The sequence below is a fragment of the Channa argus genome, chromosome 11 (genome assembly GCF_033026475.1).
Source record: "Channa argus isolate prfri chromosome 11, Channa argus male v1.0, whole genome shotgun sequence".
NCBI lineage: Eukaryota > Metazoa > Chordata > Actinopteri > Anabantiformes > Channidae > Channa > Channa argus.
In genome coordinates this window covers 18,785,938-18,802,204 of record NC_090207.1, presented here as the reverse complement: position 1 = coordinate 18,802,204, position 16,267 = coordinate 18,785,938, and the positions used below count along the sequence as shown (strand labels likewise).

Below are 16,267 nucleotides of genomic sequence, written 5' to 3'. Positions count from 1 at the left end.
AGGAGGTGGCCAGACGGCAGCCTGAACTGCTGCTGCCCTCCACACGCGAGCACAAATGCACACAAAAACACGAGTAGTGAAGGTTAGGCCTCTTAACATGACAGTTTAAATTTAAGGCTGTCTGTTTCTCCGCCATACACAATGCTTATCCCTCATTTTTCCTCGTGCTTTGCTGCTGTAATTGTGTGTTTCTGACACATGAGCCTAGATATGACTATTCTGAGAGACAGTTTGCTTTCTCTTGGGGGGATTTAGTGGTTTGGATCGTGAATAATGAGCTGGATATAGTTCCATCTCTTTTTGTTGCTGTTGTCAGACTGGACCCGAGTCAGGTTTAACAACTCACCAGGATTATAGCCTGATTGGGCCTTAGATACAAACATAGAAACTTGCCTTGGTAAAACATCCCTTTTTTTCTGGTGAGACCAAACAGACATGCTAATGAAAAAAACACACTTATTGATGGGGCTTTGGATCCCAGGGACAGTGTCTGTTTTAGTTTTCAATCTGAATGAATGTTCCAAAACATTTTAGTCTCTCACAGAAAGATACAATATGTCATCAGTCACATGCAGTTTATGGCTCAGTGGTGCTGAATTATTATGCCGGCAACAATGTGGCTTTCTCTGCTCTGTGAATAAGTGCCTGGATGACAAATGCATTTAATTTTTGTCTACTTCAAGAGCCATCCGCATATCCAAAACATGACACAAATACACACTGATGTAAAAATATTGCAAAAACAGACTTTTATGTCATAATTCTACAACTGTGACCTGACAAAAGGAATGCACAATCTCTGCTATTAATGGGTGTTATTTATTATAGACCGGCTTGAGTAAGTAGCTCTCACTCGTTCCCCTTTGTCTTTCTCTTTATTCCTTTCTAACACCGCCAAGGAGAAATCCCAGTGCAGTTTATTTCTACAGCAAACAGAAGGGAAAAAAGTATTGCACAGAAAAACAATAGTTGCTCCTGAGAAGGCAGCCAGCCAGAGTGTAACATGTGCATTTATGTAAAACTTATAATCCAATTAACAAGTACAAAAAATCCAGTGATCACTCTATTATGGGAATACAAAGGAGAGCGGTGCCATGTTCTAAAAACTGCTCATGTGGAAAAAATGCAAATGGCGTGAAATGAGTGTGTCTGGTAATGTGTTTGTATAAAGTCCCATGCTGTGGCACTAGACTGGAGCCCTGATGTCTCTGTCTGTTACCTCTCTTCCTCTGCAGGCATACTTCCGACAGGGTGTTGCCCTTCAGTACCTTGGTCGCCATGCCGACGCACTGGCTGCCTTCGCCTCGGGGCTGGCCCAAGACCCCAAGAGCCTACAGCTACTGGTGGGCATGGTAGAGGCCGCCATGAAGTCGCCACTACGAGGTAATAAATATAGTAGCTACTAAACCTTTCTACGTTTGTTTTGACAGTGTGTTCATGTGTGTGGGTGTCACTGTCTTTCTGCATCACCATCTTCACACATTTCATCCTACAACTGTCTAAAAGACTGTCTCTGAGATAATCCGCACCCTCTGTCAGTGATTAGGCTTGTTGAGGTGACTTTACCTGTCAGTTTTTTTTCCTGTATGGTAGACAGGCCATCTCTCTATCTGTCTGTCTTTTTGCCTGTTGGTGTCAAGTACTTACCTCTGGACTCCGAGCCCTGCAGCTTCAGCATATCTTATTGTCAGTTGGGCTGATTACATACACAGATAGCCTGTTATCTTAATGAACATCCAGCACTAATGTCATTGTATGTGTCTGCCCTGTGTGAGACTTTTTCCTACAGCTGAGTGGATTTATGAGTAGCATATTCAAGTCAAGACTTACTAAAACGTGTTCCGTTAGGCTTTAATATCTGTTGTATCAGCCAACTGCAGTGACTTGATTGTCCATGAGTAATCAGTGTGGGCCAGATTAATGAGCCTCAAAACAAACCTGGCAACAGTTTTACCACCGATGACCACAGCGGAGGTTTTAATATGCTTCAGATCTGGATGGCGTTCACTGCCAACATACTGTAGATGAGTCATCCGGCTGTCTTGCTTTAACATCGCCTCTTTTCCAAGTGTTAAAAACTGTGCCTGTGAATAAATATGGCCTTTATCATTTCAGTTTTACTGAACTGTACAGTGAGATCAGCCACTCTGAAGGGCTTTGTTCAGTGATGAATCAGTTTTTCTTTGATTGAAGACAGTGCTCCTCTGAGGATTTGTGTACAAATGCAGAAGAAAAAAATACTGCAAAGAGAATAAAGAGTGGAGAGTCCATGTGAGCGACACTGAGTACATAAGCCTGTAACTGGAACCAAAACAAGAAAAGGGTTTGGGTGCAAGCCCAGACCTGAGTATCATGGACAAGAATGGGTCCTCTCAGTAGGGGAAGACCAACATTTAGCCCAAGCCATTTAATCTCCTAATTGTTTACCCTATTTCCCACAGTGCCAAGCAACCAACAGAGGACATAATCCAAGGTGTGTTGAGGAGAGGTAGCTAGGTCAGAGGATTAAAAAGAATGATCCTCTCAGAGGGGCCCCTGGCACAGGGGGACGATAATCAATGTTACGCCAGCAAACAGGGAGGATAATGAGTGTTACTCAGCCAAAGTCCTCTGATAGGTGAAAGGTCGGCAAGTGTTGCTGTCTCTCATTCAAGGCAGCTGTGTGTATCTGGCCAAATAGCATAGACATCCCAGGATTCAACTTGGTGATTACTTCTGCCACCAATTTACCTGGAGTTAAAGCAGCATCAGAAATTCAGTTTCATCATCTCGATCAAGTGGTTTCAATTTCAGTTTACATGAAAATACTTTTTCAAATACCATACAAGTGATGATAGTTTTTAAGAGGTTCTTAACCTGCGTGGTTGTGTTTGTAACTACATTGTATTTGCACTAAAAAGTTGTTATCCCTTTGTATTTACACCCATCTTAGTTCTGCAAATGCCGTATTATTCTCTCTCTCTCTCTCTCTCTCTCTCACACACACACACACACACACACACATACATATACATATTTTATTTTTTCTGTCTTTGCCACAAAGTGTAGACATCCAGATGATGACATTGACATTAAACAATAAATTAGAACAGATGAAAGAATATATATTGAACCTGGGAGAACTCTATCAAAGCAAGTCTTCAAGGAGTCAGGGTCTAGTGAATATTCAAAGCTTGCTTTGTTTCCATAGTGATTTAATATTTTATACACTATAATTCCCAAATTCTTACTTTGTCATATAGTATTCAACCCCTGTCTCTGAGACACTCTGACACACACACTCCCACTCTGCCATGCAAGATTTCTTCTCATTATTGCAGAGTTAGAATAAACAGCTGCTCTGCTTTCATATGACTCATACTGTATTTCCCACAACAAAGGGCTTTCACACAAGTGGGAACTGGTACAATCTCACCTTTGCCACTTCTGATCTCCCTTGAAGCAATTTTCCCTTGAAATCAGCATTGTCCATCTGTGTCACTGTTGAGAAGTAGGCTCTTACCAGTTTATATACTGTAAAGTGTGTTTTAGTATGTATGTATGTATGTATATATACAAATGTGCAATATGCAGTTTATTATAATCTTATTTAATTCATCTTCTATCCTGTCTCTCATTCACTGCCTTCACGGCCAACGAGAATGCAAAGGCTCCATTTACTGTTTTATTATTATTTGACTGTTTTACTCACGTATGCCAATAAAACGGGGGTTTTAGTTGAAGATGCTCCAGATAAACCATAGAGAGGACGGTTTCGCAGCTATTGACCCAGTCTAGATCATTTGCCATTAACTGGAGGATTTGGAACCTTTGTTTAATAGCTTGTTTCCCGCTGAGGTGTCTTTGAGCAAAGTGCTTTTGACTCTTAAACAGTATGGACACCAGAGAGGCTGCTGTGTTACTCTGGTCCAAAAAAGATGTTTTTTCTAGAGAGATCTATTCATGGTAACATTATTTAAAAAACAAAACAAAGAAAAAAAACATACTAGTATACTAGACATACAGTAGTGGTGCGCAACAATAGTACATACTTTTATATTATAAAACTTGAAAAGACCAGCGCCAAATGGATCCTACTAACAGGTATAGTCAAAGCCTGACTTTTTTCTGAACAAGAAATACCAGATAAATTGCTTGCAATGTTGCCCTAGGTGACATTTTCATGCATTACAATATGTGCATTGTAGTTACATGTAAGTCATCTCACATTTCCTGTCCCGCAGATCTTATGTGTGAAAAAACATGTTTTGATCCTTTTAGTGAGTTTGTGTGCTGTAACACAAAGATATGACCAGCCTTATCATTTTAAAAAAGTCAGTTTCCTCTGCTGTGAGTATTTTAAAACATATGTAGGATAAATGTGTGGTAATGCCTAATGTATTTACTAACAATATTTAATTTATTATATGCTTTTGTCAGTCCCAACACATTGACAAATACATTCACAAATGCAGCATGGAGGTTGTATCACCTGTGTCTTTATTTACATAAAATGGGAGGAAGAAAAACTTGTTGACACATCACAGGTATGCATTTCTGCCCAAACATTCACTGTAAGTAAAGGTAGTGGATCTAGGCTTCTCTTAGATACAGTCAGAATGATTGTCCCTTTGCTGCGTCCAGGTCGGTTAGAGGTTATAATTTCTGCCTCATATTTTGATACAAGATACATACACAACAGACACTTGTTTAAGCCTGTGTGTATTGTGTGTGTGCGCCCGTGTTTGTGTGAAACAACACGCTCGATTGTTGTCATAAGTACCGGTTTATGAATGCAGCAGTCATGACACCTTTTTAAAAAACCATTCTCTCAGTGTTTGATTTATGAGTCGGTCTCGGTGTCACTCTGAAGGCAATTACAAGCTATGAATGGATATTATATGCACGCACTGTCTCTGTAAGCACGACATTCTGCCAAGTGCTGAACAGAAGCGATGCTCTTGAAAGAGCATCATCAGTTATGCTTTTGAATGCTTGTGTGGGGAAGCATCTCATATTGTGTATGTGCGTGCGTCAGTGTGAATTAGCATCTGTGTATGTTTCTGTGAACTATTGAGTTTGTTCAGATATTCTGACTGTATTTGTTGTGCCTAAATGTTTGTCTAAGCAAATGAAAGTGACTGTTTATGAAAGGTTGGGCTTCGTGATGAAATGTAGAGTTCACATGCAGCCACACATAGTCAGTTTGTGCAGGCACAGTACCACAATGCAATCTCCTGTAAAGTGCTTTGACCTAATTAGTAGCAACTGCTTGAAATATTTGCAAATAGAGAGCCATGAGGATGAAGTATTCCCATGGTACACTCCTAGACATGAATGCAAATAAACCCAGACACACAGAAATCTAGTAATAGACACGAAGACACACTCACACTTGGGCGTGACACCCCCCCAACCCACTGCCCCTGTTGTTCGATGTTGGTGTCTGCTGGAGGGCTTTGTAATCTGAAGTGGATGTGGATCCCGAATCCCATGTGGCCCAACATTGATTTATGTCATTGTGTGCATTTTCAGCCTCTTCAAAGGTCACCTTGTGTGTCTCCTTTGCTCTGCATTCCTCTGCTGCTGCCACTATTGTGCATGGCTGCATTAGTTTCCCCATCAGTCTTTAAACTCTATCTCAAAAACCACTCAGCCTTCTCTATTCTCCTAAACAACCGTATCAACTGACACAAAAAGAATAAAATGTAATTTCGCACTGTGGTATGGGAAGACAGTTGCCCATAATGGTCCAAACTTGCCATTTTTATGCTGCATAGAGATTACCCCAGTCAGAGTGAAGGGAACAGAGGAATGCCGTATAAGTTGAGTTACTGTCAAATTGTGAGTGAAAGCCATCACTCAGCCAAGCTCCAGGTTATGCTCCTCAGGCACAACCATTACTCCAGGAAAGCAGAATCTGAATTCAGACAGCAGTTATGTTAGGCTGGTAAAAATGTAACACAGTCTCCACCATCAAAGCCAGTCACCAAGTCAGCATAAGGTTGATTTCTTCGTATTTTTAAGTCTATTTTTAATCTCCATCTTACTCATTTCCACCCTGCACAGAGTCTCTCGAGCCCACCTATCAGCAGCTGCAAAAAATGAAGCTGGACAAAAGTCCCTTCGTGGTGGTGTCTGTGATCGGCCAGGAGCTGCTGACAGCAGGCCACCACACCGCCTCTGTTGTGGTACTGGAAGCCGCTTTGAAGATCGGCACTTGCAGCCTCAAGCTACGCGGCTCTGTCTTCTCGGCTCTCAGCAGCGCTCACTGGTCCCTGGGCAACACAGAGAAGAGCACTGGCTACATGCAACAGGACTTGGAGGTGGCCAAGACCTTAGGTAAGACGCCTGTACTGTGGAATGGACATAACAACATAGGTTAGGGCTTAAAATAATTTGTGGTAGATTTTTCAGTTAACTAGTTACTCCCAAAGCCTAAGATGATGGCTTTATCCTACCAACAGTCCACAACTGATAGATATAATATAATATTGGAATAACTCAAAGAAAAGTCATAAATCCTCACTAGCAAATCAATTTTTATTTATGAATGCCTCAGACAACTAATAAATTAGCAAAATTGATGACAGTTGGGGCAGGAGTTACTCAGTTGAGTGGCTGCCTCTCAGTCATAGGGATGGTGGTTTGTTCCCTTCCAAGTTTCCCTTTAAAAAAAAAATGTGCCAAATCAACATGCGTTGATTTGATCAACGATCCGACCCCAAATATGGAATAAGCCAAGTGAAAAAAGCACTAATTAATACACAAGCAAGTAATTTTAGTCACAGCCGCATTGTGGTTCTAGAGCATTGTGGGTTAGTCAGTTCCCTTTGGTACTGTCATGAAGCTAGAAACGTGGTGATTTACAATGCTAATCCAGGGAAAATGACACCAGCTAAAACGAAGGATGTTAGCATCATTGTGAGCATTTAACAGTAAAGGAAAATACCAGTGTACTTTTTATTTGTTAATATAGCCAACAATATGATAATGTAGGCAACATAAAAAAAAATACGGTATTTGTCTGGGAATTATTCACGTTGTGTTTTTCCCATTTTAGCATCTTAAACGAATCAATAAGATAGTTTAAGTCTCCCACTGTAAGGCAGATAATAAAAGTAGAAGATAGAAGGTTTGAAACAGTAAAGGAGAGAAACAACTTTAATAAGATAAAAAGATAGGAATGAAATTGAAAACGGAGAGTAGCGCAGACTGGCTCCACTCTCCTCACCCCCACACAGTTTGACACATGACTGGGCAGAGCAGCTGGAGATAAGGAGCTGTTGTTCTCAGGTGGAGCAAAGAGACTTGTGCTTTACTTTAACCCAGTCTGTGGGGCCTCTCTGTCAGGCAGAAATAATAAGGCTTTCCCCTCTCACCCTCTGGAGCATTGAGATCAACACTACCAGCTGTCAGGGAAGCTGCTCTACTGTGGAGAACTTGTAATGTCCGCTTTCCCTTTTAAGGCTGCAGTGGCATGTTGGTGGCATAGATGTGGTTCTTAAAATCGCTGTTCAACAGTAGCGGTGGGATGATGTGAAATAAACACCAGCTGCTTTGTAATTACATGGGCTGTACTGTAAATATTCTTTGTTGGCTCTTTTCATCTCCTTTGGTTTTTCCTCTCCAGGTGACCAAGCAGGGGAATGTCGTGCTCATGGAAATCTGGGCTCGGCATTCTTCTCCAAGGGAAACTACCGCGAAGCGCTGACCAACCATCGCAACCAGCTGGTTCTGGCCATGAAGCTAAAGGACAGAGAGGTAAGAAGCAGACAAATGGTGGGTTGGAAAGTTGTTACATCTGTTTTAAAATGGAAAAGAGGACAGTGAATTGGGGTTATATAGTATAGTTTTTTCTAAGATCATGTTAGCATACGTCTGTTCTGGCCATGTAGAGGGTATCTGAAGGAGGAGTCTGAAGGGCACAGAGATGCTGCTGCTCTTTGTCTATTAAAAAAATGGCTGTTAAGTTGGTGCAGAGAACAAATGAAGGTGATGGGGGGGAGAGAGAGTGAGGCAGTCGAGGAAAAGGCCAACAAGATAGCCTTAGCAGCTGTGCAACTTATTAATGCAAGCCATTTAAGCAAATAGTACTGTATACAGATGTATACAGACTCATTCATGTAGCAGAAGGTCTCTAGCTTTGAAACATCTGCCTATTTTGAAATATAATTTACGCAGAGTAAGTTATTTGAATATGGGGCAGATAACTTGCAGGAGAGAGAGAGACAGAGACAGACAAATCCACTTTTCCTTACAGTTTGGCGCTTTCTCTCTGTCTCTCTCTGTTGGTCTCTCTCTCTCTATGTCTGTCTGACCTCTGTGGTCATTGTCAAAGTGGGGGGTGGAGGGTGGGGGGTTGACAGGTGCTTGTTCCAACACAATTCCCGTCACATGAGGAGAAGAATGGCCTCCGTTTCCCCATTCATTCCTTATCCTCCCCACCAGGCAGGCAGGCCTGTATGTTTGTGTTCCCTGATATCAGGAGACATTTAAACAGTCCAGTCAAATGCAACACAATGCACCAGGATCAAACTAACAGCTGAAGAAAGAGGCCAGAGGTCCCCTTGACATCTCTCCCTCCCACAGTTTTAGGATATGCGCAGAGCAGAAGAAGGATTATAAGTCTGTGGACAGCAGTGCGAAAAATACCCTTCATGAAAGAGAGTTAGACAGAGAGAGATTGGTGAGAGACATAGTGGACACAGGCACAAACCGTCTGAGTCTGACTGCTCTGCAAGGGTTTGGCTGTACCGGTGACTGGCCTGAAAATTACTCCTTTTTCTTATCTTACTTGTATGCATGCAAGTGTGTAGACTGTATGAAAACTACCCCATCCAATAGTTTTTTTGACCCAATGATGTCTCAACCTTGCATTTTTTATTTTTTTTGGGGGGGGGTGGTCTTTTAGGCTTATCCAATGAGTTCATGGTTGCACAGCGGATCATTGTCCGCATGTTGATTTGGCAGTTTAACTTCAGTTTATCAATGTCATACACCATAGGTCTTTACATCTTCAGCCCCTGAAGCCCTGCTGATCACTTGTTGCTTCTTTGAGGAAAACAATACCCCAATTGCAAGTGCTTAAACAAATAGGCCACTTACTGTATGAGTGGTTGGTGGAGGTCACTGAACACAACTAATCATTGCATCATACACAAAGGTTCCCGATTGGTTCTCCACATCCCACCCCCCTTCTTCTCTTGTTTCTCTGAAGGCCCCCTAATCAGAGTCATATGTGTGTCACACCACCTGGTCTCCCTCAGAGCACACTGGAGCCTGGCGGATAGCTCATTACAGGCGGCCTGATGTTTTTGTTTCTGATGTGGACTTTTTATCTGGACTTTCTAAAGCTGAGGCCAGGGACAGGATGTTGTTTCTGACTGAATTTCCATTGTGCAGCCTATAGTGTAAGAGTGTGGAGAAAAGGCTTACACAGAAGTTGATTTCAGTCATCGCCAATATAGGATATGTGCAATACAGTATGCGGATTAAAACCACTTTAATTAGAGATAAATTTTGCTGCAGATTTTATTGAAATCATATACATAGTGACATGTTTGATGTGATAAATGTACCTTGTGGACCATGTGGCTTTGATATGAGGTGCAGTGTGGGTTTTAATTCTCTTGAGCTCAAGGTTTTGATCTTGGGGGGGGGGGGGGGACTTTGGAAGATGATTAGACATGAATGTGCGTGCGTGCATGTGAGTAACCAAGGCTAGTCAGCCCTAGTTTCTCATTTTGCCATCAATCTTGAATAATCTTATTGTAGTTTAAAAATTGTACTACGGTTAATCGCCCAAACTGTCGAACCTTTGTCACAGTTTGCACACGGATATTTATGATGTGTACTGTGTTGTTTAATGTATGTAGATATATGTTCATTTTCATGAATGGTGTTTCTACCACAATCTTTCTACCATCTTGGGCTTCACTGAAATGTTGCCACCATGCTCTCAGATCTTCAAGTACAATGTTAACATAACTCTGGTTTCCTAACACTTCATGTTAGTAATGAAGCTGCAAAAAGAGAGACTAAAACAGAGATCCCAGATGACTGTTCTCTATAAATCAAGAGACAATACAGTATCAGGGTTCTGCATGGAATTTCCTTTCATCTTCTAATAACCTGGAAAGAAAATCTCTACTTGGGCTCTTTACAGCACATCACAGCAGCAAAAGAAAAGGCAGACACATTGTTGGCCTGTTGCCTGTAGCTGTAGCTGACTCAGTAACACTAATAAATAGCCATGAATCTGACCAGGACACTCATCTATAAAGACAAAAATGTGAAAAAAAGAGAAAAAAACAGGAAACATGGCCAAGCTGGGGAAAAAACTCAAAGAGTGAGTGCTCTGTCATCCGCAACTGGGACTGGGAGCTGCAGTCCAGACTAGTGAGCTCATAGGCTAGCCTGAAGTTAGTGTTTTTCTTTAGCTTGCTGCCTTTTGGAAATATCCTTAGCAAATTTTCAGCTGTCATATATACTGCACAAAAACATACTCCCTACTCTTTCTAGCTGTGTGTGTCTTTTCCAAGTTTTGTTTTTGTCCTAGTTTCCACACCTGGCTTTATCCAAGGCCTGCCAGCAGTAACCTTTTTTTAACAAAGGCCTTCTCTGTTATTGTGAGACAGAGCTGTTAAACTAGGTCTTTTCTCTCCACACTCCTCTTACCGTCCCCACTGTTTGTCTGTGACGTTTTCATCTTAAATAGTAGTTTTAACTAGAAGGAGGTAACCCCTAATTTAGGGTGTGAGTGTTTAGGAGAAACTGAGGCGGGCTGGCAGCGGTGCACTCTGTAATTATGTCTTATGTGATGTTAAAAAGAGTCTCTGCTGCTGACTCCCCCAACCCCAAGCTGAAATGGAAATCATGATCAGGGAAAACTAAAAAGGATACAAACAATGACTTTTTTTTTTCCAAAGGCCCTGCAGTTCTACACTGTCTCCTACTGCCATTCTCGGTGAACTCTTTGTTTATCTGTGCTCTCCTTCCTACTAACTCCATCTGCTGTAAGGAATTTTCTCAAACTTGCCTCACTTCAAAAGTTTAATGGAGTGTTTCATCATGGGTGTTTATCTTGCTGATGGCTTGGGGCTGTATGGACCCTGCTGGACTCTAGCTGCTATAATGTGGCTGACAGTAGAGAGATGAGTCTCTAAATAAGGGATGAGGAAGAGGGCTTGTGTGGGTGTTCCTCTTGTCAGGGTCAGGGATTGTCAGTGTTTGTCAGTGCTGTAGCAGAGGAGGAGATCGTTAAGAACTAATTGAGGTATGGACATGTGTCTCCACTGCCTTTACTGGAGACCATGTTAATAGAAGATGGCATAGGAGGGACCTTGGCTCTCAGCTGTTAATATTGCTTTCTTAGTAATACTACTGTGCAGCACCACCATATAAAGAACTACCTGTTTCCTCATCTATTTTTGTGCTAGACTGAGGCCAGGAGCTGGGCTGGCCATGTTGCAGGGACTCTAACAGCATGACCAGCCCGCTGTGCCTTAATGACATACAGGCTCTCCTTGGCCCAGTGGTTTAGAACTGCTTTACAGCAGCTCGCTTAGCCATGAATCATGAGAGATGGACGGCAGGCATCAGCCAATAGGCCATGACCAGAGAAACAAGGATTTGTGTGTGTGTGTGTGTGTGTGTGTGTGTGTGTTTGAGAGAGAGAGAGAGAGAGAGAGAAAGAGAGAGAGAGAGGAGTAGCACACATCTGTGTTCTTTTATTCCAATGTGATCTGAATGGGTCATGTTTGTCTTGGAACATTTCAGTGCTTTTGCAAGAAACATTTCTTAGTGTAGGATGGTAAAATACGTCTCTGTTCATTTGAGATGGTTTTCCACCTTATACAATGTCTATAAATAGCATTCACCCCGTGTTAGTTTTAGAAGTCACACAGCAAGTTAAATGGAGATCACCTGAGTGCAGTGAATCTGCATTTAACCAGTGCAATAACATCTAAAACCAGCTGGTTGCACCTGTGATGATTTAGGTGAGGCAATTAAAAGGGCGTGAATACTTACGCAGTCACTTATTATCAGTTTTCTTTTGTAATTCATTTAGATCACTTTGTGGAGATCTGTTTTCACTTTGACATGAAAGAGATTGTTTTGTAATTTTCAGAAAACAAATTAAATCGACCCTGATTCCGTGTTGTAATAAAACCTACGGTGAAAACTTCCTGTGGGCATGAATGCTATTTATATGCGCTGTACGTTTGTGTAAACTGCCTTTGAGGTTTATTGCTCTTCATTTGAATGTTGCACCATATGCACATCATTTTAACATACCAGCAAATTATGTGTGTGCATGTGCGTGAGAGCAAGCATGTGTAAACATATGCGGATGTGTATCTGGTGCCCGTGGCTGTGATTTGTGCTTGTACAGGTTGCAGCGTAATAGTGTATGTACTGACCTACCATGTCCTGCAACGTACCATTGACCCAGAACATGGAGCTCTGTGTTTGCACACACAGCAAAATCCAGAATCATAGACATATAATTCCTATGTATGTGTATGCACATGTATGCACGTACGTGTGTGCTGTGCATTTTTATCGTTGGAGGTGACGCAGCTTTGTGTCCCCCCCAGAGGAGCATTTGGTGGGCTGTCAGAGAGATGAATGATTGCTGTGATATCGACTACTGCTCTCTGCCTCCTTCTCTCTCTCTCTCTCTCTGCTCCCTCAGTGCACCATGCTCACTTTCTCCTTTCCCCTGCCCTTTCGCATTACCTCCTCTTCCTTCCTTTTCTTCTCCTCCATCTCACTATTTTCTCCATAAAATGTTTCTCCTCTTTATCCCTATTTGTCTTATGCTTTCTCCCTTTTACAGAATCGCGGACCATGTCAAGAAAATTTATGGGAGAGTGGCCAGTTGGTAGAGCAGACACAATGCAGTGTTGTTTGTCATCGGAGACTTGTATTTTTAAAGTGGCTCTAAAACCATGAATACTGTATGGACTCCGACATTTACTGATTAAAGCGTCAATATGTAACCATCACAAGCTGTGCTGTTAATGCTACTCCAAAAAGAACTTAATCTAAACACTGCAGTGTCTTGTGTAGATGTAACCATGCACGGGATGGAAGTTGAGTAATTTGTCTTGCATAACACCTTGTCTATCTCTTTCTCCCTTGCTGCTTCAATCAATGGCAATACAGGGGAACAGATTAAATAGCAAATAAACAGTGACATGGTTACAGGAGACTCCTTCGCTTTTACAAAACCCTGTTGTGGAACACTTTATGATTATAGATGACAACCAGTAGTCACATAGACAGTGCTCATCAGAGGGAGGAGGGGATCCAACAGGCTCCTTGCGGTTTCCACTGCACCGCAGGATAGTGAGTACACCATAGAGATTTTAATCATTAGGAAAATCAAATGTCCGATCATTAATCTTGGCAGAGGGATTTGATGTCACATGGCGAGAGGGATGAAGACGGAATGCGGCAACTCATCTCCCCTAGATAATGGCTGACGATAAGGCATGGAGCCCGATTAAAGGCATCATTCAGCAGTTAGTTCACATGGTTTTGATTCAAATTAATTGCGTGTAACTTTAGCCAGCTGAAGCACTCACCTCCACCTCCATTTTGTCACAGTATTTTGAGTGTTTCCATTCTTGCTTACCAGGAGAGCTTGCATGTGGTCCAGATAGGTTGGCTAATGTGTTGTCTCTCAACCTGTGTGATGAATTCATTATCTTATCTCATCAAAGCAAACCTTATTACTGAGTTGGTGAGTCATTTTAATTTCGAATCCCTGCCATCAGGACAGGCTAAGTGTTATTCACTGGTGTCCAAAAATGCATAGTCGGAGCGGACCTCCCAGTTACACCTCTCACTCCCTCCTCCTCCTCCCCTCCGGCCTCAGTCCAGTCCAGCCATCATCCAGGCTGGCCAGAGAGCCATTTAAAGCTCTGGAACTGCATCCCCTTCTCCAGCTCGATCGATAGTGGGGCTGTCAGCAAGACGAATGGAGGCTTTAGAAAGTCCATTTTAATGAAGGAGAAGGAGCAAGGGAAAGATACATACCTGGGAAAGAGGGATGCAGAAGGAGAGAGGGAGGGCCACTCAAGGCAGTTATGAAGGGAGTAAAAGGGGAAAAAAGAAAGAAGAAAGGCAGAGAAGGAATGTGTGTATGTGTTTATTGAGCTTGTGTGTAGAATTACTGTGTGTGTACTGTGTAATACCGTCTCCAGTGACAAGTGTTGGGGAGAGGTGGGCTAGGTTGATTTAGCTACAGTAAGACCTATTTCTAGCTCAGTAGTGTGAAATGGCTCCTTAGCCACAGTAACTTGTAAAGCATACCCCAACACAGAAACCTATATTAGTGGACTGAGGGGATTTCATCTGGCCTGCACACCAGCACCACATCAAGTCCTCTGGCTCATGAATCATGTCAGCAGCTCTGTGGTAAAAAGATATTGTTGTGGCAAGGGAGAGCTGCAGATCCAAGGAGCGTCTCTAGACAGCTGTCCACAACCTACACACTGGCTCACATTAAAATATTGGTATACATTTGCATTCAGAGCATGACCTTTGGAGCAGACAATTAACTTGAGATTTTGTTGATGTTGTCATTTGTTTGTTTGCAGCCTGTTTAATGGGCATTTTAAGCTGATACCCTTTGCATTACATCAATATTCAAACAGGATTTCATGCTAATTGGTGATTAGGAGCTGAGGTCAGAGGTTAGACACAACCAGTGGTGTGGACCAACAATCTCCTCTGGGCAATGGCTCGGTCAAAGCGTGATTTCACTGATTGGAGCAATTACTGTTCCTGATTAGCGAGTGTGAATGTAGAAGTTGTTGTTGATTTATGCACATACTGTAGCCAAAACCTATTTTAGAGAGATAGAGCTATAACATCATGTATACAACCTACTGACATCCAACCAGATTAAAGAGTACTGCGGTCCCAGGACTTGAAAAAAAAACGCTGAAAAAAGATGAGTGTAAAGCAACATTTTGTGCCTTCTCTTCTCAGTTTTGCCTTCAAACTTAAACTTATTTCAAATGTCCCTCTGAATTAAGGAATAGGCGTGTCTGTTGCAAACAAAGGAGCAACTGTAGGTTCATTCTCATCGTGCTCGCACAGTGCACTTTTTTCTTTCCCTGACACATGATCCATTCTCCTCCTGCGCTTCCCTTTCCTCAGATCTTTTAAGAGTGAAGTCAAAGGTAGGAACCAGATTAGTCCTTACCACTCAGCCATCTGTAAAAAATAGATGAACCTGTCCTCAGAGATAAGGCGAAATTCAGATGGTATGGTACAGATTTTAGCAGTGCATCTCTGTCTGGGTGTGTGTTTGTGTGTCTTTGGAAATGGTTTCTGTATTATGAGAGGACAGGGGGTCTCCAAGGGGGATAAAGGTCAGAGCAGCTACAAGTGTTTGATGTGTGCTTTATATATAGCTGCAGCACACACTGGGATGTAGGAGAGAACATTTTTTCAGCGTGAGGAAATGGTCTTCTGCAAGACTCCCGACATCACTCCACAGACGGGGATTATAGATTCTCGGTTTGGCTCGTCTCAGGCCTCCTAACAACCCCTATACACTGAGACTTGCTGTCTTTCTCTTTCTCATTCTGTGTCTCTCCACTCTCATCTTTAGCTTTTGTCCCGACTTACAGCAGTGTCAGCATTCTTGTCCCTGTAGCACAGTATCCAGACCTTCCCCACTCTCTCTTGGATGGGAGCCTTGTGTCTGTATGAGGGGGTGGAATGTGTCTTTGTGGAAAGTGCTCAGACCAAGCAATAAAATGGAGAGAAAATACGAGGCCCCAAGTGGGTAAAATGAAAGTACTCCATCTTAGCAGGGGACAGAGGCCTAAGGGTTCTCCTTATACTTGACCTGGCAGCACACACAGTATGGTCTCTAAATAACAGTTGAGATGGACTTTAGCTGGCTACACATCAGCCTTCCAAAAGGTTCTTGAATGCACCACCTTAAAAAGAGAAAGGGACCAAGTGGAATCTAGGTTGTAAAATATTTAGTAGAGTGCCTAGAGGTAAAGACTGCTCTGGTATTTTAGTGTAGGCTAACTCAATTTTGAAACATTAGTAGCTATTGCCGGTGCTGTCAGCAGATTTAATTGTAGCCATTGGCTTTTGCTTGTGGCAAAGAATAGCCATCTAAGGTTGTTTGTACTCTTGTGGTGCCATGCACACACCCATGCAAAATCTCTCAGATACAGTGAAACTGAGGGAAGATCGGTGGTGTTAATTGGGCTGTGGACAATGGCATGGGTTTTATTTTTAATAACAA

General features: G+C 42.3%; 1 protein-coding gene across 4 annotated transcripts in view; it reads left to right on the top strand.

Annotated features, from left to right (window-relative positions):
• Positions 1–16,267, top strand: part of LOC137135929 (tetratricopeptide repeat protein 28-like) — a 155,679-nt gene that overhangs the window by 93,242 nt on the left and 46,170 nt on the right. For 3 of the 4 annotated variants that reach the window (XM_067520764.1, XM_067520763.1, XM_067520765.1), the window contains 3 exons: positions 1,236–1,383; positions 6,049–6,321; positions 7,613–7,743. In XM_067520764.1, the coding sequence (XP_067376865.1) occupies positions 1,236–1,383; positions 6,049–6,321; positions 7,613–7,743 (552 nt within the window). Of the gene's footprint in view, positions 1–40; positions 83–1,235; positions 1,384–6,048; positions 6,322–7,612; positions 7,744–16,267 lie in introns of those variants that run through there. The other variant, XM_067520766.1, reaches the window with a different exon arrangement.